A 24,751-nucleotide genomic window follows, 5' to 3' on the forward strand; every position below is an offset into this window, starting at 1 on the left:
AACAGCGCCGCCACCCCCTAATATTCCATTGGCTCCTCAGCCTTTATAAGGAGCTTCCTGTGTGCACACCTGTGCCAGAGTATCAGGTCTAACCTGCCTCCAGCGTTCCCAGTTCCTAGCCTTGTTCCTGATTTCTCTTGTTTGCCTGTGACCCTTCTGACCCGGACCGTTCTGACCACCCCCTTTGGATCTCCCTGTTGTACTGCGCTTCCAGACGTTACCGACCCAGCTTGTCTCACCATCCCTCCGGATATTCCTTGTGTACTTCTATTTGTCAGCACGTTACCAACCTGGCCAGTCTGACAATCTCCTCTTGTATCTCGCTATTTGACTCGTGGAAGGACTGCGACCTGCGTGTTCCTACAGCGGAGTCTATACCTCCTTGCGGGGGTCCCTGGTGAACACTAGGAGCATGTTAGATTCCGCACCTTCCTCTGAGTAGTGCCAACAATAGCAGGTACGCAAGTATAAGTCGTGACAAGTGGCAGTATTGCATTTCACCGTATACCAGCCCACTACGACCACTCTATGGTATGTATAAATTAGATGGACACCCAAAAATCGGAATCAATACAACATTTAATATTTTTATATGACCATTAGATGTGAGAATGGTAAAGAAATCCAAGTGTAAGATCTAGCATGGCTCAAACATATATCTGGTGCCATACATATGACATTCAATAAAGGCCAAAGCCTCCACCATCCTTTTCGCATGCCTTTGCATGTGGCTGGCCTGTATGCAGACCCTAATCTTAACAAATACTGTTCAAGGTTATGTTATTGTTTAGTATATGTGAAATCAGTGATCTCTGCAGAGGAAGAAAAGAATGTAAACTAGTTTCATGGGTGTGAAATGAACAGAAAAATGCATTATGATATTAAAAAAGTTCTAACTTCTTAGTAGAAATTGTAGATGAAATGGCAGAATTGCCCTGACTTTGCTAGTTCACATAATACTAATATTTAAATAGTCTACACAACCAACTGCAGCAAATGGAATTCAGAGCTTTCACTCATGATCAATGTTTCACCTACATTTAAATGATTCAGTAGATCGCTGCATATCTTTCCTTTCTAAGGAGATGTTCCATGCTCATCCTTCGTTACTTTGTCTGGTGATGTGGCTTAAGGTTTTATTCTGGCATTTTTCATTTTTCTGCCTGTATTGTGTCATCTAGAAACTTGACTTTAAGTCATGACGACTGCATTCAAAATAGATTGTAGGGGTGAAAGTCTGGCTAAGGGAAGATCAGTAATAAGGGGAATGCAATAGTCAATGTTGGAGATTATGGACCTCATTTAGAGTCTAACGCAAAGTCCGTTATAGGCGCATCCAACAAAAAAAACACTACCACGCATGTGCGGAAAGCACCAAATCCGCCTGCATCTTGGACGCAATTAACACTTGCGACAGCTTGCGACTCACTACGAGAGAATGGGAGGAACACGGAATTGTGAAGGCGTGACCATGTAAATACATCCTAGTCGCAGTGAGGCGCAGACGCAACACACGTCAAAACAGGGCTAAAGTTGTGCGTCAGGAATAAGGTGGCGCAAGCGTTAGATAGCTGCAGGAACTGCTCGCAGCTCGATACGATATTAAGAGTGGGAGTAACTGGGGTTGCTTGCCACTCGTAATACCCTACCAAGCTGCGGCACACTCCCACTCCTACACTTCTTAAACGGACTTTATGTCCTATGAGTGCAAGTATTAACGTTTTTGTAGTATGAGATATGTTTGCATTCTGAACTTGTTTGTTAGATGTATGAAAAAGCATTTGTATACACATTGTGGGAAACAAAGGACAATTCTAAGCCAAGGTTGACATCTATGTGGGGAGCTTGTGGAGTAGAGTTTATTGTTGTGTTGAAAACAGAAATACAGATGTCAGGTACGTAATTTCTGTTGATTGGTGGAAACATTTTTATCTCAGCTTAGGAAAGATTAAGTCTGAGGTGGCGAGAGGACATCCAAGGTAAAATGGGTGAAAAATATTCAGTTTTGTGGGCTAACACAGATGATGAATGACCTTGATAGAATAGATACATTTGAGTGTCATATTCACAGAGGTGTATATGACTGCCCCATCATAAACCTGACATTGGGTTTGAACTGAGTAATGGAAACAGAGGAGAGGTTGGCCATAGGCTAATGACTCACTAGAGTCTGCCCGCTTTGGACCAGGTAAGTGTATATAGAAAATTTTTAATAGTATGATGCTATAATTTGCATATTTAACCATAAGAAAACAAATGGAGCTGTATTTTTTTAATTTATCACACTTTTTAATATTTTCCCTATATTGGTAGTTTGTGTACACAAATGTTCTTTCACATATGAAGTGGGCATGGATTTTGCAAAAGCCATTGTACTGAAAGTATATGTCAATGCCCAATCTTCAGCTATGGAAGAAAGAGTTTTGTTTATTGACATAATTCTCCAATATCTCTACCAGTACCAAACCGATGGGAAGTGGCTGGGTCTAGCCCTCCCAATAGTCCTCACTTCTGTGTCCCAAGATCAGAACCTCTGTGCTCTTCTAAAATCTCCCTTTATAACATTCCCAATTAAAAAATATCAAGATGATTTAGATTATATATAATATATATATCTATATCTCCTCATTATAAAATGATGCACCATTGATCTATACCATGTGTAGTATGAATTTACTGAAACGGTGTCACACTTTACAGACCTCTCAGAGATATCATAACCAGCAAACTCTTGTGGTAAAGGCTGTAAAGTGACCTCTTCACCTGCAGTAACAAGTATTATGTAATAAGGACAGCTGTAACCTTACTGAGACTGTGTCTGTGCTGTTACATAAGCACTGTGTGCTGGGAAAGCCTAGCGCATGCTCCTCTTACGTCTTCCCTTCCACAAGACGCTGTCCAGCAGGGATAATTGAACAGCTGGATCACTAGTTGCTGACACACAAACTGTGAGAGGTGGCAAATACTCCTGTTACCACTGGTGATGTGTCAGTCTGCTCTCACACAGTTATATAGGGTCAGATAAGCAATTATAGATAGCAATATAATTATATTAAATATAAATAGGATGATGATATAGTTATATTTTGTTTCTTTTTCAGGATGGCCAGTTAAAAAAAGTGGTGAAAAACACCACTCAGTTAATATGATGATAAATGCATATTTATTGTGCTATCCATTCAGAGGAGAACTCAGATCCTTCGGTCTGGGAAAAATGTACAAGGAACAGACCCAGAACACAGCAGAATCACCACAGTTTCCCAATAACAAGCCAGAATGGGAGAGACTGTAGTGGTAGTAAGCCATTATGAGTGTCGTCAGTGGCCATTATGAGTGGCGTCAGTGTTCGGTAGCAGGGCAATGTGACTATCTATCTATCTACTCTCCTAAAGCCTTGTGTGGTAATCTGCTGCACAGATCTGTAACTTGCATCAAATAGTGAAACATACATAGCCACATACATTCTGTGATTACACGCATCTGAATGTAGTGAGCACAAGACTTGATAAAACCCTTTTCGTCAGTGACACCCTTTACCTTTAAAATAAGAAATGCTCATGGTGTAAATGTCCTTTTGCTCCATTTGCTAGTCATCCTTTTTATCCATTCCAGATAGAAAATATATTTATTCAAACACTATGTTGTTTTTATGCTTATATTATTATTAATTAAAAGGGGCCACAAAATTCCATTCCAAAATATAAGTATAAAACATAAGACATAATAGGCAAAGTAGAGAAAAAACAGAGTAGAACAGAACATGCAAGGGGTATAATGTAAGGATGCACCGGATGGGCGGATTTGGGAACGGACAAGAAAAGGAAGAATAGCATAGAGGGCCTTGTTCATGAGAGCTTACAATCTAATAGGAAGGGGTCAGGCTGAGAAAATTACATCAAAATGACAACTAGATTTGTGGGTATTGCTCCCTTATGTTTTTAGCAAAGGGGAATAGAGGTGAGGTCACATCCAGCTGCATGGAATGTAAATATTTTATCATCAAAAGTCTGGGAAGCCAAGCCAATTCTTCTGGTGCAGATTTTACGTATAATTTCAACCCTAAGCAACATAGTTTTAGTTACTCTTAATTATTTCCAAATATATTGGCAACCAGTAACTTATTTATTCTTATTCTGAGACTTTAATAAATATTGGTAGGAGTGAAAACAAAACAATATGACCAACATAAAAAAACAGACATAAAAATGAAAAGCTAATATATCATAACAATGTGTGCACAATAAATCTGGGAAACATGTGTGATTTGTACCAAAGCTTTTTGCATACAATTTACACGTATTCTGTATTCACTCACACAGTAACATTAACCATATTATCAGTGTACCAATATGCACCGGAGGAACAGGGCCATCTTTTCCATTGGGCACGATGGGCAGCTGCCCGGGGGCCCAACGGGCAAAGGGGCCCCATAGGCACGGCTCTTAATGAGAATAAATAATCCTGCAAAAGAAAAAAACCTGCAAAAAAAACCTTCAAGGGTCACTGAGCAAGTACATATATCTATCTCTAACTCTATATATCTATATCTATATCTGTATCTATATACATCTATATATCTATAGGCCCCGGTGCACTGCTTTGCCCGGGGGCCTATAATGTTGTTAAGATGGCCCTGTGGAGGAATTTAGGCAAACAGGCAAAACACTAATTAAAAAGCTCATTTTAAAAAATGAACTGCTTCTATAAGTGCAGCTTCTAAATGGTACCTACATTATAGAACTACAATTTAACTTATTTCATTTGAAGTTAAGATGAATATATTGCTGTGCAATTTCAAATGACCTATGTAATGATCTATAGGCTAGTTGACCCCTGGATTTTACTAAAACTAAATTAACAAATACTAATGCAAATGTTTTAAAAAGCCCTTAACGCGTGCATATCCAGGCAGTAAAGTTGTGAGTGCAAAATAATATTTCATGTTTAGCAAGATAATTTGTATAATAATAATAATAATAATAATAATAATAATAATAATAATTCAGCAAAGTAAAATATTATTTACAGAACAGATTATATATTGACCCCCAACTAAACTGAACCCAGTTTGTTTTGATATTGAATTTCCCACCTGGTAAACTACCCTGGAAATGCACCAAGGTTTCAACACCATCTGCAGAACTCGAAGGTTTCCATGTCGGCATGTACGTAGTACTCGTGAAGTAAGGTTCCATACTAGGCTGTCCCAGGTATACATTAAATCCTCAAAGTTTAAAAGTACAGCAGCCATCTTGTTCAAAAGTAATGGATGAAGTGGCAAAGCAGGTAACTGATTCAGATTCCTTTGATTTCAGCAAGTTCAAAGTGCTACGTGAAAATTAACACACAGGGGAAAAAAAAATCACTTTGGACAATTTTTTTTCTGTAGTATTTCAGAATGTGTCCCATGAGATGGCTTTGTGTCTTGAACAAAAAAAGCAAACTTCCTCATAGCCACTGTTCCCTAGACAATGGATCAGATATGCCTCTGTGATCTCTCAGCACTTCTCATGAGGAGCTCTGCTCTGTGACTTCTCAGCTGCCTGCCGCTATACTAAGAAATATACTTACATCCAAAGTCATCGCTTCATACTGCTGGGAGTGAATCCAGGGAAACTGAGTGTTGTTCCACTGCCAACATTCCTGGGACGGTCCACATTTATACTTAACTGTTTCTTTCTTAAATAAAACAGCCCCAACATACAGACGAAAAAAAACAAAAAAAAACAAATATGCATATTGGGGACGTTTTCTCACCAGTTATGCATAAAGCAATGGTATATGGGCAAAACACCCCAAGAGCAAGTCTAGAAAATGTGCACTTCTGTAGAAACATGCTGTGATTCCTTGGAGGAGAAAGCACTATGTAATAAATGAGTGTTAAGAAACACAAGCCTTGTGGAGCTATAACAATGGTTTTCATAGTATATTTTCTTCAAAGGACTTGACACTTTTACTGCAAGTGTTTAGTGCAAGTGTAATAGATTGTCATGGACACAGCTTTGGGCAGGCAATTGCTGTGCTGTTTCTTACAGATTTTTTTTTATATACAACCATTTGTTTTTGTTTCCTTTTAATTATCCAGTGTGGAAACAAATTATTTTTAATTATCCAGTGTGAATACAATGCAGGTGCAGTTGGAGTCAGGTCTATTGTAAAAAAAAAATGGATCTAACTATATAGATATAAATAACAGTGAAATGCATACAAACTGCTGTTAAAATAAAATATGTACCTATCTTAACATTAAACCTCTTACTTACATAACATGAGTACAGAGGGTTTGTTTCTTGGGTACATTCAATAGATGGACAGATCAGGCAAACAAATGTATTCTTGGCTTTAGTAAGACACACATACTGCACCTCAATAAAACCATCAGTGATTTTATAGCATGGTTTTAGGCTTGATACACAGACCCCTTAGAAACTTAATTTACAAAATCCCCTCATTTGGGAGACTAACTTACTGCTGCAGCTCAGCTGTGGTTTTCTGAAGCTGAGTCCCCATATGATCACACAAAAGTAGAAAGCTGCACTTTGACATATTTCCATGTGGACAGGCCTATGTGACAACTTTGGTTTTATTTTATAGATGAACAGTAAGCAATATTTAACCTCATTTCATCTATACGCTGTTACCCCATATGTAAAATTTAGCCCATCTTTAACTTGTTAGACTAGTCTACAAGTGCATGTTAGGCTGGCCTGGTTATAATACATTCCGCTTAAACCACAATGGAATGTACTGTGAGGCTGCAAAGCTTCACTGATGAAAAGTCACATAGCTTTTCACTTGTCAGCTGTACACATAGATGCATGCCCATATTACATTTTTGGGAACTGCTCCCGAATAAAACAATCTAACCATAATTTTGTGGGATTGTGGTTTTGACTGGAAGAATCTGCAAAATAAGTCTGATTCACTGTCAGCCACTCTCTGTCTGCTGTGTTAGAGAAGCACCACCCTTCTAACATGGCAGCCTGCTGCCAAGAAAGTCTAAATACACAAGTTATTTGATGCATGTTATTCAGCTCTGTAATATCTATCTATAAAGAAGTACGCGTCACCAGGTCCTCTGATGTCTATCTTGTGCATGAATGGGACGATCAGGGACCAAAGGCCCCATGTAGCATAGCAATAAAATGACAGCATAAGGACCTAATGACAGGTGCTCTTTAATGTCATATAGTGACTTTCCTCTGAAAACCATTCTAAAATAACTATGGCAATAGTAGCCACATACTTTTTAGTTATTTTATGCATAAGCATCATTTAACAAATATGCATAATCTTATAATTGTTAATTACAGAAACAGTTTCTGTAGATACATATTATATAGACTCTAATTGATATGCCATCAGTTATTGGTTTGTTTATGCTTCATTTCCAATAACCCCACAACCTGGGTATTTTATTTTCACTTCTTTTCCCTAAAAATTGTCTACTAATTTTCCACTTGAATTTTGTTGGGATTCAAGGTGACATTAAGGTGGAAAAAGGACTGACATGATTTCAAATTTTACACCTGCAATTTCAGTAAGGGTGTATAGACTTTTTACATCCAATGTATCTCCACAATCTAATGAAGTCCTTACATTTCTTGTAACTATCAAGACATCACCTGCAAGTCAAGACATATGAGCATTAGAATTATCAAACATCCCCCAGGGTAATTCCTAGTACAGGTTTTGCTACAGTTGTTATGGTCTTTTTAATATGGAATCAAAACTTTACAGGTAAACCTAGTTTATTGCTGCAATACATATTTATTTAAATCTACTTGAAAATTAAAATATTTGCCACTGTTACATAGTCTTCTAAACACATTACAGGGAAGCCAATACATCTCTTTTTTTGCCCTAATTTCCTTTGCTCATATTTTCATTTTGTCCTTCCTAAAGATTAGATTAGATTATTACGGAAACATCTCTGCATTGTCTTCTAATGTATAGCTGTCTCCTACTACATTTTTCATTTTTTTTGCCATGTTTTTCTACTGTACACACCAGGAAACACAACATTTTATAAATGTAGTCAATTAACACATACTTAATTTCTAACCAATCAGATCACAGGGCTTTAAATCATTGTATAAAACTTTATATAAATAACGAGCCCAACCCTGAAGTGGTGGTAGTCGTTATACCGATGCTTGGAATGCCCACACCCGGTATAACGATCCAATAATTCCGATTGCAGTATTTTCGCTATATATATAAATGCAGACTTACTATAATGAAGATACAGCAGATGACCGGTAACACTTTTGCACGGCTGGTATACATTCTGACAGTAGGAAATGGCGGTGCTTCAAATTGACGTCACTTCAAATGCAGTCACTGAAATTTTCCTATTTAAAGCGTCAATGCCAGGACCAGCCGCTTTCAGAAACTAATCCAAGGGTTAGGGTTAGGGTCCTGCCATTGCCGCTTTAAAAAAACAACAAAACACTGTTTGCATTACGTCAATTTGAAGCGCCGCCATTTTCTACTATTGGAATGTATACCATCCGTGCAAAAGTGTTATCGGTCATATGCTGTGTCTTCATTATAGTATACAGGCATTTTGTATAAATCAGAAATACTGCAATCGGAATTATTTGGTCATTATACTGGGTGTTGGTATTCCAAGCACCAGTATAACGAATCTAACCTTAATGAAGAGAAGTAATAGGCCACATTTTCTAACTTAAGATTCATTAAGCCTCTAAAGCTTTGCACACCTGTTGTTTGTTTCTAGGACCTTACTTACATTTAGATGAAAGAAAAATTATAATGCATATACAAAAAATCCCCATTAAAACAACATATGAGAAGTATATACATGTATTTGTGGTCCAGTATAATCAATACCTTCTTAGGTGGATCTCATAAAACTAATGATATAAATGCTATGATTGCCAACCTGGGATTTTATGCTTATTCTTTCTACATATTTTGGTCTTAGAAACAGCAAAGTAATTGAAAACTGTATATAACCCACTGATTTAAGATTTCATCCAACTGGTTAGCAGGCACATCCTGTGTCTGGCACACACATGGTAAGGGGGTCTGTTCATTTGTATGTTTCTCTCTTTGTAGAGCCAAACTTACTTTTAAATAGATAACATATTTTCGGAAAACTACAGAAGAATACAGATCTGTGAATAATATAATAAAAGCTAGATCTGAAACAGAGTTTGGCATGTACAATCCTCGTCCAAAGGCACTAAGTCCATAAAATGAAATACACACTGCAAAGTGCTTCAAGTACTGAAGGCAAAGCTACATAAATTGTATGTAGCTTGTATTAAAGATGAGAACAATTGTAATGGAATTTTGCTGAAAACAAATTTCACAGCGGAACAATATACTTGGCACGAGTGCAAACCTCCGCTACTTTTGCTTCGCCATTCTCCAGAATTCCGCATTTTGTTGAATTGATAGTGTATAGATAGAGCTGGAGGAATTAAACATGGAACGCTTAGGCAAAATTACTTCAGAGATATGTGGGAAATTCCGCACCCAAATGGGGAATCTTGATTATGGGACAATTCTTAGTTGCCAAATCTGGTTGCTCATTTTTACCATCTAAACAACAGCCTTTGTGTCAATAACCAAGATATAGGGGTCTACTTATGAAATGGTGAAAAGCCCTACACACCCAGAGATTATTTTTGTCTCACCCTATTTATCAGTGTTTAACAGCGGTGATAGCACTGCCATCAATGGAGGTAACACCAACGGCAATACGATTTGGTGAATTTTTCCGGAGATAGCTTCCCAATGCAAAACAATCATTCTGCTTTCGCCATCCCTGGATTTGAGCATGCACGAGCCGATCAGCTGTATCACGCATGTGCATATCCTTTGATACTGGCCTGGCAAAGCGGTAAGTTAAGTCTTACTGCCCCTAGCCAGAATCACCAAGGCAGCTGAGGTGCAGCCAGTACCGCTGTGGCAGCTGGAGTGCAGCAAGTAGCGCTGATTTTGCTGGGGTGCAGCCAGTATCGCTGATCTAGCTGGGATGCAGACAGTATCGCTGAGGCAGCTGAGGTGCAGCAAGTATCGCTGAGGCAGCTGGGATGCGGCGGGGATGCAGCTGGTATGGCTGACGTAGCTGGGGTGCAGCCATTATCGCTGAGGAAGCTGGGGTGCAGCCGGTATCGCTGAGGCAGCTGGGGTGCAGCCGGTATCGCTGAGGCAGCTGGGATGCAGCCGGTATCGCTGAGGCAGCTGGGGTGCAGCCATTATCGCTGAGGAAGCTGGGGTGCAGCCGGTATCGCTGAGGCAGCTGGGATGCAGCTGGTATGGCTGACATAGCTGGGGTGCAGCCGGCATCGCTGAGGCAGCTGGGATGCAGCCGGTATCGCTGAGGCAGCTGGGATGCAGCTGGTATGGCTGACGTAGCTGGGGTGCAGCCGGCATCGCTGAGGCAGCTGGGATGCAGCCGGTATCGCTGAGGCAGCTGGGGTGCAGCCATTATCGCTGAGGAAGCTGGGGTGCAGCCTGTATCTCTGAGGCAGCTGGGGTGCAGCCAGTATCGCTGAGGAAGCTGGGGTGCAGCCATTATCGCTGAGGAAGCTGGGGTGCAGCCTGTATCTCTGAGGCAGCTGGGGTGCAGCCAGTATCGCTGAGGCAGCTGGGATGCAGCTGGTATCGCTGAGGCAGCTGGGGTGCAGCCATTATCGCTGAGGCAGCTGGGGTGCAGCCATTATCGCTGAGGCAGCTGGGGTGCAGCCTGTATCGCTGAGGCAGCTGGGGTGCAGCCGTGATGCAGCTGGTATGGCTGAGGTAGCTGGGGTGCAGCCGGCATCGCTGAGAGAGCAGGGGTGCAGCCATTCTCGCTGAGGCAGCTGGGGTGTAGCCGGTATCGCTGAAGCAGCTGGGGTGCAGTTGGTATCGCTGAGGCAGCTGGGGTGCAGCCTCTGTGACTTGAGGCATGATCTAAAATGTGTAAGACATGTATTCTAGCAACAGTGTAATTTGCCCTACACATTAACTATGAAATACAGATAAGATAGTAGCTAAGGGAGTAAATTTTGAAGAGATTATAATATTTGCATATGAGACATTGTGATTTATAGTATTGGTTTAACATAGCACAAATTGTTGTGCAAAATTTAAGTGTACTTTTCTCGCAATTATGCCTTGTCTATATTGTTGCATATGCTGAAAACTCCCCCCACTAATACATTAAGAACCTAATTGCAACAAGTAAATGTGTTTCTTTTTATGGAGAAACAGCATTGTGGTGCTGCCTATGGTAAAGTCTTCTATAAAACTGTACAGCTGCATCTTCTGGTGTGCTGGGAATATTTTAATAAATACTCTGAAAAACAACTGATTTTTCATACCACACATCAGCCACACAGGAAAAGATGAGAAAACCCTGAGCTATATATCTGTGGTCCCTTTTCCAAGCCTGGGAAAGTGCAAGACTGCAGCTGACCTCCTGATTAATCTCTCCAGAGCAACAGGCAAAGACACCGTTTTTAGAAACATTCCCAAAGATCTTGAAAGTCATTATCAGGCTGACCCTACGGTCATAAAGCTGCTCATTTTATAAATGATCCAGCTTAGCTGGCTGCAGCCAATGTACTAGTTTTAGAAAACAAATAACAAGGACAGAAAGAGAACATATATTACCAGGCCTGAGTTTAAATATATTGTACCAAGTCCATTATTCCTACACCCCTGTAACTCTAGTGCCGAGCCTGTGTGGCTTTTTCACAAATCCAAGCACACAAATGTCCAAAATCTGATTTGACACCCCAGTTAATCCGTATTTTCTGAGAATATAGGAGATAACACTGGCATTTATGAACGCCACATTTTTTGGCCAGGATGTGAAGCAATCTGAAAGTAACGACATGAAAATATTACTGTGCCACTTAGTGGTCGATATGGGCTGGGATCAGTGGTACGCCACACTGCCACTTCTCCTACTGCCTTCAATGTAAAACTATCAAACTCCATTCACTTACATTTTCTATACCGCCACTACTAATGTTTTAGAATGCCATGTTTTTCTGATTAGAAGTGGTGCTCAAAAACACCCATGTGAAACCACCATTAGAGAATAAATCCACCCCAAAATAAAAATGTAGTTTTGGGTGGTTAGGTAAGATAATAAGAACAGTTTACTTACCCAACTACCCTGATAGCTGTAACAGTCTGAGCAGAAAAGCATTTTTCATGATTTGGATCAGTGTTTTATTAAATTCCAAGCAGCAGTGTCTCCTCCCATGTAAACTTCTAATTTATACCAATTGTTAATTTAATCCATATAGACAGAAAGGTGAATCAAGCTGTATTAATTATCTCTGAGAAAATTAACCTAAATACTCGTTTAAGATATAGAACAAACACCCCTTCCTTAATTATGTTTTACCCTTTGTTCCTAAAATAGATCCCCTGTCCAGTGCATGTATAATTTCTTGCCCATGCTATGGTGCTGTTGAGTGAGGTATTTCACCATATTAGTTGTAGTTTATAGTGCCACCGAGAAGGAGTTCAGAATGCTTCTTGGCACCCAGGGCAAAAGCTGGGGCGAGCCTGCTGCTATTGGTCCATACAGTGACCTGCCCCCTTTCAGTGACCAACAAATAGAATTAGTTTGTGGGGAATTTAGAGATAGCGACTCATTTTCTCCTTCCTATATGAGGCTAATCCGCCGATTTTATCCAACCCCCTCTCAGCACTTTTACTGGTCGGTGACTAACAGCCAATATAAGCAGTTTGATGAACTGAAGAAGAGTCTGGTACACAGATATTGATAGGTACTGTGATTTTTTTCCTCAGACAATTTTTTCTAGTGTTTTGTCTGCCTGCATTAGTTATTCGTAGACATTATGCAAACAAATCCATTGTTCGTCAATGAGGTGTAGACAGAAAGAGGGAAACGTTCTAAATGAACACAGTGCTTCTTGTATTGGTGATGAAAACAGTACAGGACATACTATAACAGCACTATGCATGCTCCATTGTTAAGGCCCAGTGAGTGAAATGTTTACTTTGTACTCTGTAATTTGTTAAGTGAATATATGGTGCAAGTCACGAAAGGCATTGTATACCACCTAGTTACATGGATACAGGCTGTTATATACCAGAGATCTATGAAACTCCAGTCATTTTATCAGTGCAGAATGAATTCGTAATTGTGCTGTCTAGTCCAGTGGAGTGAGTGCGCACCCTTCCGCAAAGCTAAAAACACATTGAAAAATTTACACTTTCCACTTGCTCATCTTATTTTAATAATCTCCCTCTTCCTGAAAGTATTCTTATTTGACATAAGTCTGCAGAACTGTGCGCAGTATGGACTGCAACAAGGAACACGCTCTGCACAACTCAGCTACGGAGACTTTTAAGCAAACAGGGTCTCGTTTAGCTTTGGACGCATTTGCATACTCAGCATACATAGCAAAAGACACTCTCAGGACAAACTACCTACGTGTAATACCTCTCAAGAATAGTATAAAAATATACAACAGCGCACAGGAACTATCGTATCAGACACAAAAAGATTGAAAAAATTTGTGAATAAATAAAAAAAAATATTTAATAAACTATAAATTCACAGTAAATTATACAAACACAACATATGAGCTCATATGTTGTCAGTAGAAAATGATCAAGCAACAATATTGGTATCGGCAAAGCTAAAGAAACAATCGGTGGACACAATTAAAACAACTGCTGATATCAATAGAATATATTTAAAACATAATATTTTGTAGAGATATACATCAAGTGTTCCTTGGGGATGTCTCTAGATATTGAAAACATTATCATCATCATCATCATCATTTATATAGCGCCACTAATTCCGCAGCGCTGTACAGAGAACTCATTCACATCAGTCCCTGCCCCATTGGAGCTTACAATCTAAATCCCCTAATATAGACACACACTCACACACAGACAGAGAGGGAGACAGACAGAGAGGGAGACAAACAGACAGAGATTGAGACAAACAGACAGAGCAGGGAGACAGACAGGGAGAGACTAGGGTAAATTTTGATAGTAGCCAATTAACCTACCAGTATGTTTTTGGAGTGTGGGAGGAAACTGGAGCACCCGGAGGAAACCCACGCAAACACACAGAGAACATACAAACTCCACACAGATAAGGCCATGGTCTGGAATCGAACTCATGACCCCAGTGCTGTGAGGCAGAAGTGCTAACCACTAGGCCACCGTGCTGCCCTCCAATAGATGTTGTAAAAAAATGAGTCCAGGGTACTGGTATACTGGTAATTAGCTATAAAGCCGGTTCAGTTATAGACTGTGATGGTACATAATGAAACAAATAAAGTCCCACCTCTTAGGAAAATAATGAAATACCACTACTTAGCAGGCATTAACCTGCAAATAGAGATTCAAAATGTTGTGTCATATAAGAGGTGGTCCTGACACATAACGTCACTCCCTTCAGACCGGATCGCAGAATGAACTCATAATTACTCCGACCTCACAACAGGATGTTACATGGTATGGGATCCGTATTCCCTTACAATGGTCTGGCTGATCACCGGCTGTGAATGAAGACCAGGCTCCATGATGTCAAAACTGAAGTGTATTGCGGAGTAGCGCTTCAATGGAAGCTAATAGGAAATGCAGAGATCACGTCTCCTTATAAGTAATTTGATACAAATACCAGTCTAGCAACAAGTTATATAGGAATTCGATGTTTATAGCAATTGAAAGCTTGTATCCCCATAGGAATCACTTTGAAGATCCTCTCAGCAATGTGAATTAGGAAAATCTTGAAACTTTACAGCATGTAAAAATAGCTTGGAGCTCAAAAGATCAGAAATAAAGTTCAATCACAGCTTCTTACGCGTTTCATTGCATGTGTGCAATTTCCTCAGAGAGCTAGAGAGAGTGCTTGCATCTTTCTCTATATATTCTGTGAACCAATTAATTATATAGAGCACACACCTATATAACATTACAGGTAATTATCCAAGGATAGTAGCATTTGCACCAGACATACTTCAGACGTACAAGTGTGTATAATTACACCCCAAAATAGCATAGAGATGTGCCAATATAAGCCGAAATGTGGTCTCAGTACACATACAATGGTCCCGAAGAGCATGCTGGGCCGAAGAGCATGCCGGGGCTGCAACCTGTCCCTGTCCCATCGGGTCTCCTTCAATTTGTCTAACTTTTGTTTAAAAGACTAGTTAACGAAGCAGAAAGACTGGCCGATGAGTATCCCTCAGCAGCTCCAGTGATGTTTTAATAATAAATTGTGTCGATAACTGACTTTCCATTGCTGTGAAAAGCAGAAATAGAAAATCTGTGCTACTGATGCATATTACTGATGCATATTAATAAATAGGGGCCTATGTCCTTTGTCTATTAAGAATGCTCCACTGAAGTTGCAACTTATCAAATTCTATCAAATATTACATTTTGTAAAATAAAGTCTTAACAGTATAATATCTGGATGTTTTTTAGCCTCCAGAATCATGTGTCCATACAGTTATATGTCTTCTTGAATAAATGACGCACTTATTGAGCAGTTATCATGAATTTCCTTTAAAACAAAGTATATGTTTCTTTACATATCTTTGTCTACTGCAATGTGTCACTCCTATTATTAGTCACTGTAACTCTAATATATTAGATATGTCTAGTACAGGACTTAACACTAGCTCATTCATGGGCATATACAAAGTGATTTATTTTCCCTAAGCATACTAAGCAATAAAAATAAATTCCCTTTAATATGTCCATTCATTCATGTTATTATGGGCATTTCCTGTTGTTGCACAGTCTTCCACAAGGCATAATCACATGTTGGCATAATTAATAAACCTCTGCTATGCTTGTGCCTGAGCAGTCACAAGTCAGCTAAGGACATTGCTACATGGGTATCCTAGTTGCAGTTATACTATTATTTTATGGGCGGGTTGCAGGTTCCTTGAATCCCCCAGTCCAAGGAATACTGCCCAAAAGATGGCATCAGAACGAAATAAGAAAACCTTCCAGTTAAATTATAAGGGTCATTTGCGAAAATGCAAAAATGTCTCTCCCACAATACCAATTCCATAAGTGCCTGTTTGTGCACAAATGGAACCTATATGGTGTAAAATGCAATGACTTTGCTTGTGAAATTGCAGCCTCCGTGGGGGTGCAAGACTTTATATATTTTGATGGGAGAAGTTGGACAGATTAGCCCATTCCTTGCTGAATACAGACTTGGAGCAGTACTGACCTGCTAAATGTTGTACACAACATAGTTATTCTGCTAGTACATATTGTACACAAGACACATATTCTCCTAGGACATATTGTACACAACATACTTGCCAATTTATGAACCTCTGAAGAGGTTTTTATCACGGCATATACCCCGAGGATTACCACTTTGTAATGTAACAAGGCTATTTATTTTAAGAGGATCTGCTATTATTAGAGGAGATCTCTGATATCTGCTGCAACCAGGGCCGCCGAGAGGGGGGGGGAGCGGGTACTAATTACCCGGGCCCGGCATGTCAGGGGGCCCGGCCCGGGCCCTTGCGCTGCTGATTTTTTTTAATTTTCAAATATTTTTTTTCAAAACGTTTTTTTTCCTTTTCTTTTTTTTTTTTTTTTTTTTTTTGGCAGGGGGGGGGGGGGGGGGCTCGGTCGTTGGTGGGGGGAGCAGGCTAGTTTAAAAAAAAAAAAAAACATACTCACCTGATCGCGGAGCCGGCATCCCTCCTCTCTGCTGCTCTGTGCTCTATTCAGACTGTCTGAATGCTGGGTGTGATGTCATCATGTCATGCCCAGCATTCAGTCAGTCTGGAGCAATGGAGCACAGAGCAGCAGAGAAGACCAAGAGAGGAGAAAAGGTAAGTGAAGGGAGGAAAACGAGGGGGGCACAAAGGGGTTAAAAAACGGGGGGGCAGCATGACAGAGGGGTTAAAAAATAAGGGGGAGCACAGAGGGGTTAAAAAACGGGAAAGCAGCATGTCAAAGGGGTTAAAAACAGGAAAGCAGCATGTCAAAGGGGTTAAAAACGGGGAAGCAGCATGTCAGAGGGGTTAAAAACGGGGAAGCAGCATGTCAGAGGGGTTAAAAAATTAGGGGGAGCACAGAGGGGTTAAAAAACGGGAAAGCAGCATGTCAAAGGGGTTAAAAACGGGGAAGCAGCATGTCAGAGGGGTTAAAAACGGGGAAGCAGCATGTCAGAGGGGTTAAAAAATTAGGGGGAGCACAGAGGGGTTAAAAAACGGGAAAGCAGCATGTCAAAGGGGTTAAAAACGGGGAAGCAGCATGTCAGAGGGGTTAAAAAATGAGGGGGAGCACAGAGGGGTTAAAAAATGGGAAAGCAGCATGTCAGAGGGGTTAAAAAATGAGGGGGAGCACAGAGGGGTTAAAAAACGGGGAAGCAGCATGTCAGAGGGGTTAAAAAATGAGGGGGAGCACAGAGGGGTTAAAAAACGGGGAAGCAGCATGTCAGAGGGGTTAAAAAATGAGTGGGGGCACAGAGGGGTTAAAAAATGGGAAAGCAGCATGTCAGAGGGGTTAAAAATTGAGGGGGAGCACAGAGGGGTTAAAAAAGGGGAAAGCAGCATGTCAGAGGGGTTAAAAACGGGGGGGGCAGCATGACAGAGGGGGTGAAAAAATGAGAGGGGCACAGATGGGTTAAAAAACGGGGCAGTATGGCACAGTGGGGTTAATAAACAGGGGTCAGCATGGCACAGTGGGGTTAAAAAATGGTGGGCAGCATGGCACAGTGGGGTTACAAAGGGGGGGGAGGCATGGCACAGTGGGATTGAAAAAGGGGGGGAGCAGCATAGTATAGTCTGATGAAGGGGAGCCAGATGAAGGGGGCAAAAACAGCATGGAGGGCACAGTGTGATCATAAGGCATGGCGATGATGAAGGGGCACATTATTGTAATATTGGAGCTGGAGGAAGGCCTAATTATTAATCGTGGATGGTATTGATTTAACGCCAGGGTTGTTTGGAATTATCTAAATGTAGCTATTTTTTTCCAAATAGGGCCCCCAGCATTCCAGGATCCAGACAAGCCGCAACTAAAGAAACATGCAGCCACAGGTGGAGAAAGTGAGAAGAACAGGTAGGAGAGAGCAGGACAGTATGTGAAATGTTGTGATTCTAGTAGGGACAATACCAATTTTTGGTGAATGTTGTGCCCAATGTAAGGTGTAGGCCAAGACTGAACTGTTTGTGTACACACTGCATTGTTTGTATACTACACTGTGGTGGTAGATGTCCTGAAAGTCAGGAGTGCTTGAACATATGTGACGCTCCGGCGAATTGAGAGCCTAGTGGTTTTTATGTTAGCCACGCCCCAATGGCACGTTTGCCACGCCCCAAAATGCATGACCACACCTCCCAAAATTTTTGCACCGCCGTTTGGCTAGCTACGCCCCTGAATGCATGACCATACACCTAATTTTTTTTGGGGCTTATTTGACTATGAGGGGGGGCCCCATGAATTTGTTGTACCTGGGCCCTGAATTCTTCTTGGCAGCCCTGGCTGCAACCCAGCCTCTTCTATCATAAATGCAGGAGGTATCCATTCTGCTGTTTTGATTGCGGAGCAGAGGCCTCAGACCTTGGGGAGTATTTCTGGGCCTCTCTTTTATGTGAGACCCCGCACTCCCTGCAGTACCTAGAGTACTGCCTCTGCTACAGAATGTACACAACATACTTATTCTCCTAGTCAATTATATTGCCACCTTATTCTTTGCAAGTAACACCTTGTATTGGTCTGCTCATGCACTCATTGTCAGACTGGGGCATGAAGGGCCCACCGGGGAATGCAATGATAGGGGCCCATGATATAGTGTGCGCAGTTGCGATGCACTGCTGAGTGGGCATAGCAAGCCACTAGAGGGAGTGTAGCCAGCCACCAGATAGTGACATACAATACAGAGAGCATCCTAGCAACTGATATACAATGCAGAAATCATGTCACACGCCGGTCTCCGCGGTGTCTCCCCGGGAGCCAGCGTGCGCGCCTTCTGCTCTCCTGCTCCGTCCCCGCCAGTCTCTCTTACCTGCTCGGCCACCGCGGCTGTCCTGACTCCTCTCCAGCGCTGTCTCATGTCGGCTGCTGTCAGCGGTTCTGCGCATGCGCAGAACCACCAGTCCCTTTCTCTCCTTCTTCTGCCTCCTATTGGCTGCCCTAATGAACCAGCCCTATATCTAGCCTTTCTACCCTAGACTCTGGGCTGGTTCTTTCAGTCAGTTTCTACCTACTGTCCTGGAAGCAGCTCCTGTTCCATCTTATTCCTGGTTCTGTGGGTTCCATAGTCTGCATCCTAGTGTTCCTGCTCGTCCAGGCTTTAACGCTGCAGATCATCTCTACTAACCACTTCCAAGTGGCGACGCTGCAGAACATCCCATCTAACCACTTCCTAAGTGGCAACACTGCAGATCATCTTTACTGTCACTCCGTAGTGGCACGCTGTGGATCATCGCTACAGACCACTATCCCTAGTGGTAATTTCACAGATCATCACCAAACTCCAGTTGTCAGTAGCAACGGCTACAGATCTCCAGTTGCTCTATATCTTCTGTGGTTTTCTACCTGTCGAATCCTTCGCTCATTTTCTTGTGGTTCGCTGGGAACTTCTATAGGGTGTCGCAACCTGCAAGTGGAAGCTGCAAAGTCCATATTCCCTTGCGGGAATCCCTGCCGAACACCTTTCACTTGTTAGACTCCGCGCCTCTAGCTGAAGTCACGCCAATCCCGGCTAAACTACCAGGACCTAGTTGTTCCTCGTTGGTATCGTGACAGATCATCCTATTTATCACCATACAATACAGAGCGCATTCTGGGGACTTATATATACAATGCAGAGAGCATTCTAAAGACTGCCATACAATACAGCGCGCATACAAATGACCACAATACAATGCAAAGAGCATCTAAGTAATTACCGTATAATAAGACAAGTGCACAGTCATATACCCAGCCTGTTCTATGTAGCCTATGCTCAGGCAGCACTTTGCACAGGTTTCCTCCATACTCTCCACCATGGCAGAGACATACAGAATACATACCAGAGAGTGGTTTGTATATACATACAGCTACTCACCTGCCTGAGGTAACTGAATACAATCACCTTCTCTCTGCTTCCACCACATGTCATCACCTCCCTTCTTCCCTACACAACAGTATATCAGTCAGTAGACTCCATCATCCATAACATGGAAAGTGCTCTGCCCAGTTACTCTGCTTCTTCATCCTTCACTCGCCTCAGTTCTTCCTCTTCTTCCTTCTCAACATATTACTCAGCGCTTTTCAGAGAATGTTTTAGTCAGTCCCATCAGCCACCGTCACAGTGGAGATTACAAACTAAATTCTCTACCACAGACACACACAAAGACACATGGGTCCATTTAGTTAGAAGCCAATTAACCTACCAGCATGTTTTTGGACAGTGGAAGAAAACCGGAGCACCCAGAGGAAATCCCCATGAACATAGAGAGAACATACATACTTCACACAGAGGGTGCCCTGGAAATGTACCTCCCACTACCTCATTTATATCCAGAAAACAGGGATTATCTTAATTGTAGTCTTAAATACAGTATTCTACATCGAGAAGATACATAGACAGTTTCAATCCGGAACATGAGAGGTGCACAGGAAGAAATATACAGAGAGCAACAATATAAAGCCAATGAACTTATTAGAGCACAATAAACTATGGCAGTGATTGTGATATTCTAGAGCAGGAAGGAGATTAGAACATTGTTGTATGTAACTGGTGGACGCACAAACAAACAAATGCCGACAGGTCAGAATGCTATGATGAAGAAGTGGAATATCCTATAAGATACGTCCAAAGACATTGCCATAATAGATAGTTTGGATGCACAGAAAGCAACAGACACAGACAACCTTATTCCAGAAACCTGCAAACAACCAAAAATATTTCACAAATCAGAGTAATATTGTGGTCTATAATTGACAGAGGGACCATGCTACTCTACAGCACAATGCCCAAATATTATATTATTCCATAGCATGAAATATAAAGGTTGAATTACTCCAAGAAATGAAATATATGTAAATAATATCGTTTGGTTAAACATCATATACAGAGGTACTGTAGATCAGGCCTATAGACAGCGATATCCCTAAACAAGAGCAACCAACAATATTCCTGCAGATTGGACCAATGAAGCACTATATTCCACAACAAAAGAGTAAAATAGACACAACATTACAAACAAGACCACGAATGACTTTCATCATTTTCAAAAGGAGACTGACTAAGCTATAATTTAAAAGAGAAAAGATATAAACATGGCAGACACACAACTTGGTGGACAATATAATTGGACAATATCTAATAATATTTGTCAGTATCTCACATTCATAACAGTGTGTGCTGAGCTTTGATTGGAAGCTCACGTCGTTACTGAGTAACAGGGTGGTGCAGTGCATATACCGCTCCAGCTGCATCAAACAGGTGCCGGTTGTAGAGAGCTGCGCTGGTAGGGGGTGAGGTACCAAGGCATTGGGAACCTCCAGGGATTCCCCGGGTACCCCAGAGTGCGAGCCTGAACCTGCATGCACTGATGCCTCCAACTTTACACCGATCTGACAATATGATAATGAAATGAATGAGGTGGGTCTGCTGTTTGCTAATATATAGCCAAGTTATGAGCAAAATTAGGTTAAATATGTTTGCTATACTGCCTGTCTGAATGCATGTGAATGATAAATTATAAGAATCTCAGAGCTTAAAAATGAATGTCATCCAGCATGATTCTCCTTTGAATTAAGACTTTGATGTTTTCAATCCAGACCACATATCTTAAAGAATGGTAAAATGATCTTTGAAACAACAGTGCACATGGGATTGCAAAAGCTGAAACCTCATTCTAAATTTAAGTCATCCTTGCAGTACAGCTTTAAAAGGCTTTATTTTGAGAATAAACACAAAGAAACTGCATATGTTGGAGCTGTGTGTGGCTCTAAATTATTGGTTGTTTTTCCTTCTTCTCCTCTGTGTAATTTTCAAGAGCAATGGGAAAAACAATAAAGTTAGTTGAAGCACCGTGTGCATTGCAGAGAGCGTCTCAGACAGCCAAATGAACTGGTCAGACATCACAAGTCAGCAGCCAACATCATGGGTGGACACGTCTGATTTAGACCTCAATGAGTCATATGTCGATAGTTGCTTCAATGGACCTTTCCTTATGCTACATGAAACACACCATTCACTGGCCACTATCTTCACCCACACAAAGATATTATCTAACCATTTCTGTTTGCATCCTTCTTCCTGACATTAGAGGCAAAATACAACAGTTCTGCTTTTTTGTGTATGAGTATTTCAGACTTATTTCCTGCTTCTAATTAAATGGACCACAGCTGTGGAGAGACTATACATTATGCCAGCAAAATTTTCCAGTGCTGATCCAGCCATAAGACCTGCAGCTGTAGGACATGACAGATTCTAAACAAACGCTGGCCTCTCATGACAGGCTGGAATCTGGACCACTGACAGAAATGTATTGCACGTGCAGACAATATGATGCCGACACTAATCTGAAACGTGGCTATTTCTATTTTGTATAGAAAAATATTATTGTCTATAGAATTTTGGACTGCCATGTATCTCAGTTTTCCCAGGACATGTTTTTCTTGCTAGAAATCTTTAACATTGAACTCTTATTTTCATAGCATTCAGACTCTGTATGTACCCATATTAATACAATTAGATGAAATAGCTAGTCGTTATTTTATAGTATATGACACCCAAAAAGAAACAAGGTGTAGCTTTTATGCACTAAGAAAATGACAAGTCACATAACCATCCCATTTATCTGTTTAAAAAGTATGGGGCTTCTAATAAAATGCCAAAGGTGCTCTGCAAAGGACATGTTACCAGCAAGGAGTGCTAAGTGACATGCCATATAACCACTTAGTTAAAGCTGTCTATCTGGATATTCACACTCACTGCAGATTTTTCCATGCAAAGTTGCATAGGCAGTTCAAAATGAGCTTATTTTTGTATATTAGGAATGGTGGTAAGACTCTGCTAACTGCAGGAGTGGCAATATTAATATTTGCAACACAGATTAGAACATTTTGCGTGTGTATGTGTGTAGAACATTGTGTATGTGTGTGTCCTTCCACTTACACACCGTATACATAAACCAACAGAGGAGCATAACCAGAGCTAAGAAACCAGTCCAATATATAACATTCACAGACAATTGAGTGGAAAATGTTACATCGCCAGTATAACTAATTTCTCACTAAGCTACCTTGTTATTTTCAGTTCCCCCTAACCTCTGACCAGTGTTACAATCTAGCTATTTGTAGCAATGTCTTAGGGACATTGGTCAATCCTGTATTGCAGGCTCACTAGTCCTCCCTCGCCATCAGTGTGTGAATACAGAAAATTATATTTTGAATGTTAACAACATATGACATCAGCTAAGTCAAAGCTGTATCTGTTTAATGTAAAGACTGAGAGTAAGAGATGGATTTCCCATGGTGTTTACAGTACTTATACATAGATGGCTTATGGATTTTTCAGAAGCATCTTCTTTAAAGGAGAATCCCATTGTTCAATAACTTTATAAGAAAGGCCCCATAATAAAACAGTGGGGTGCATGCCCTGCCATTCTGGACATATTCTTCCCTGTTTGCTATATTCATTTTGAAACTGAACAACAATGAAAGCAGGGTGCCTTAGCGCAGCTGAATGAACTGAGCCACTATTGAGACAAGCTGCAGTAAGATGTCCAATTAGATGTGACAATCTGGCTCACCTCTGCTTACTTTGAATATATATCTTGCTCTGAGGCATAGATAATACAATGAGTGAGCCTGCCAAAGGGTGTGTACATTCAGGTACAAACAAATCTGAGTCGTTTGTTGCTGTGAAGCGCTGGGAGGGCTGTGTGTGGACTTACGTAGTTTGGAATTTACTTGATCTGCATGTGCAGCGTGGTGTTGCAAAAAGGTTAAAAATACAGATAAGAACAGATATATGTAGATACACTGTACACAATGTATGTTCTAAGAGAATATCCATAAAGCAAAGTGATTAGTGAGAAATGTGGATTGTGATTGGATAGAGAGGAAGGGAAACATTAGATTGTCTTGAAGGAAAATCAAAATGGTGCATAGGAAAATAAAATAATAGTGTGTAAGATTGATAATGATGGTGAAATTAAAATTATGTAAAGATGAATATTAAGCATAATACTCTCCCGGTATTTCCGGGAGGCTCCTGAATTTCAGGGAGTCCTCCCGGATCCTTGTGGAGGTGGGGCTTAGTGATACAATTGCGTCATTAAACCCCCCCTCCCGTTATGCAATGCCATGATTTTTGGCATTTCACAGCAGGGGTTGGGACAGTTGTCACATGATTTTCCATCTGAGATGTCACAGAGGGAAAGTTTTAAATGTATGCAAGTATTAGTGACTATTAGATAATAAAATATATTAGTGTGAATTTGGTAGCTGAAATTGTATGAAATAGGTATAAGTGGAAACAGAAATAAGAGAAGCAAATAGTGGAACAGGTGAATAACAATATGAAACTAAAACATATCCTAAAATAGGCAGTGAGACTCCCTAACTCCCTCCTGCAGTAGAACAGGTTAGGAAATGGTTCCAGCACACCGTTTGGTATAAACCTCGCTTATGTGTGACCCTCCTGGGGGTAAATTTTATCAAACTGCGGGTTTGAAAAAGTAGAGATGTTGCCTATAGCAACCAATCTGATTCTAGCTGTCATTTTGTAGACTGTACTGCATAAATG

General features: G+C 40.9%; 1 protein-coding gene across 6 annotated transcripts in view; it reads right to left on the reverse strand.

Moving 5' to 3' along the window:
• Nucleotides 1-24,751, reverse strand: part of FRMD4A (FERM domain containing 4A) — a 361,665-nt gene that overhangs the window by 187,378 nt on the left and 149,536 nt on the right. The window contains exon 1 of one of the 6 annotated variants that reach the window (XM_075208667.1): nucleotides 5,093-5,534. The exons of 4 other annotated variants lie outside the window; for them this stretch is intronic. In XM_075208667.1, the coding sequence (XP_075064768.1) occupies nucleotides 5,093-5,251 (159 nt within the window). In that variant the 5' untranslated portion in view covers nucleotides 5,252-5,534. Of the gene's footprint in view, nucleotides 1-5,092; nucleotides 5,535-24,751 lie in introns of those variants that run through there. One more of the 6 variants, XM_075208665.1, reaches the window with a different exon arrangement.

The sequence above is a fragment of the Mixophyes fleayi genome, chromosome 4 (assembly GCF_038048845.1).
Source record: "Mixophyes fleayi isolate aMixFle1 chromosome 4, aMixFle1.hap1, whole genome shotgun sequence".
NCBI classification, from domain to species: domain Eukaryota; kingdom Metazoa; phylum Chordata; class Amphibia; order Anura; family Limnodynastidae; genus Mixophyes; species Mixophyes fleayi.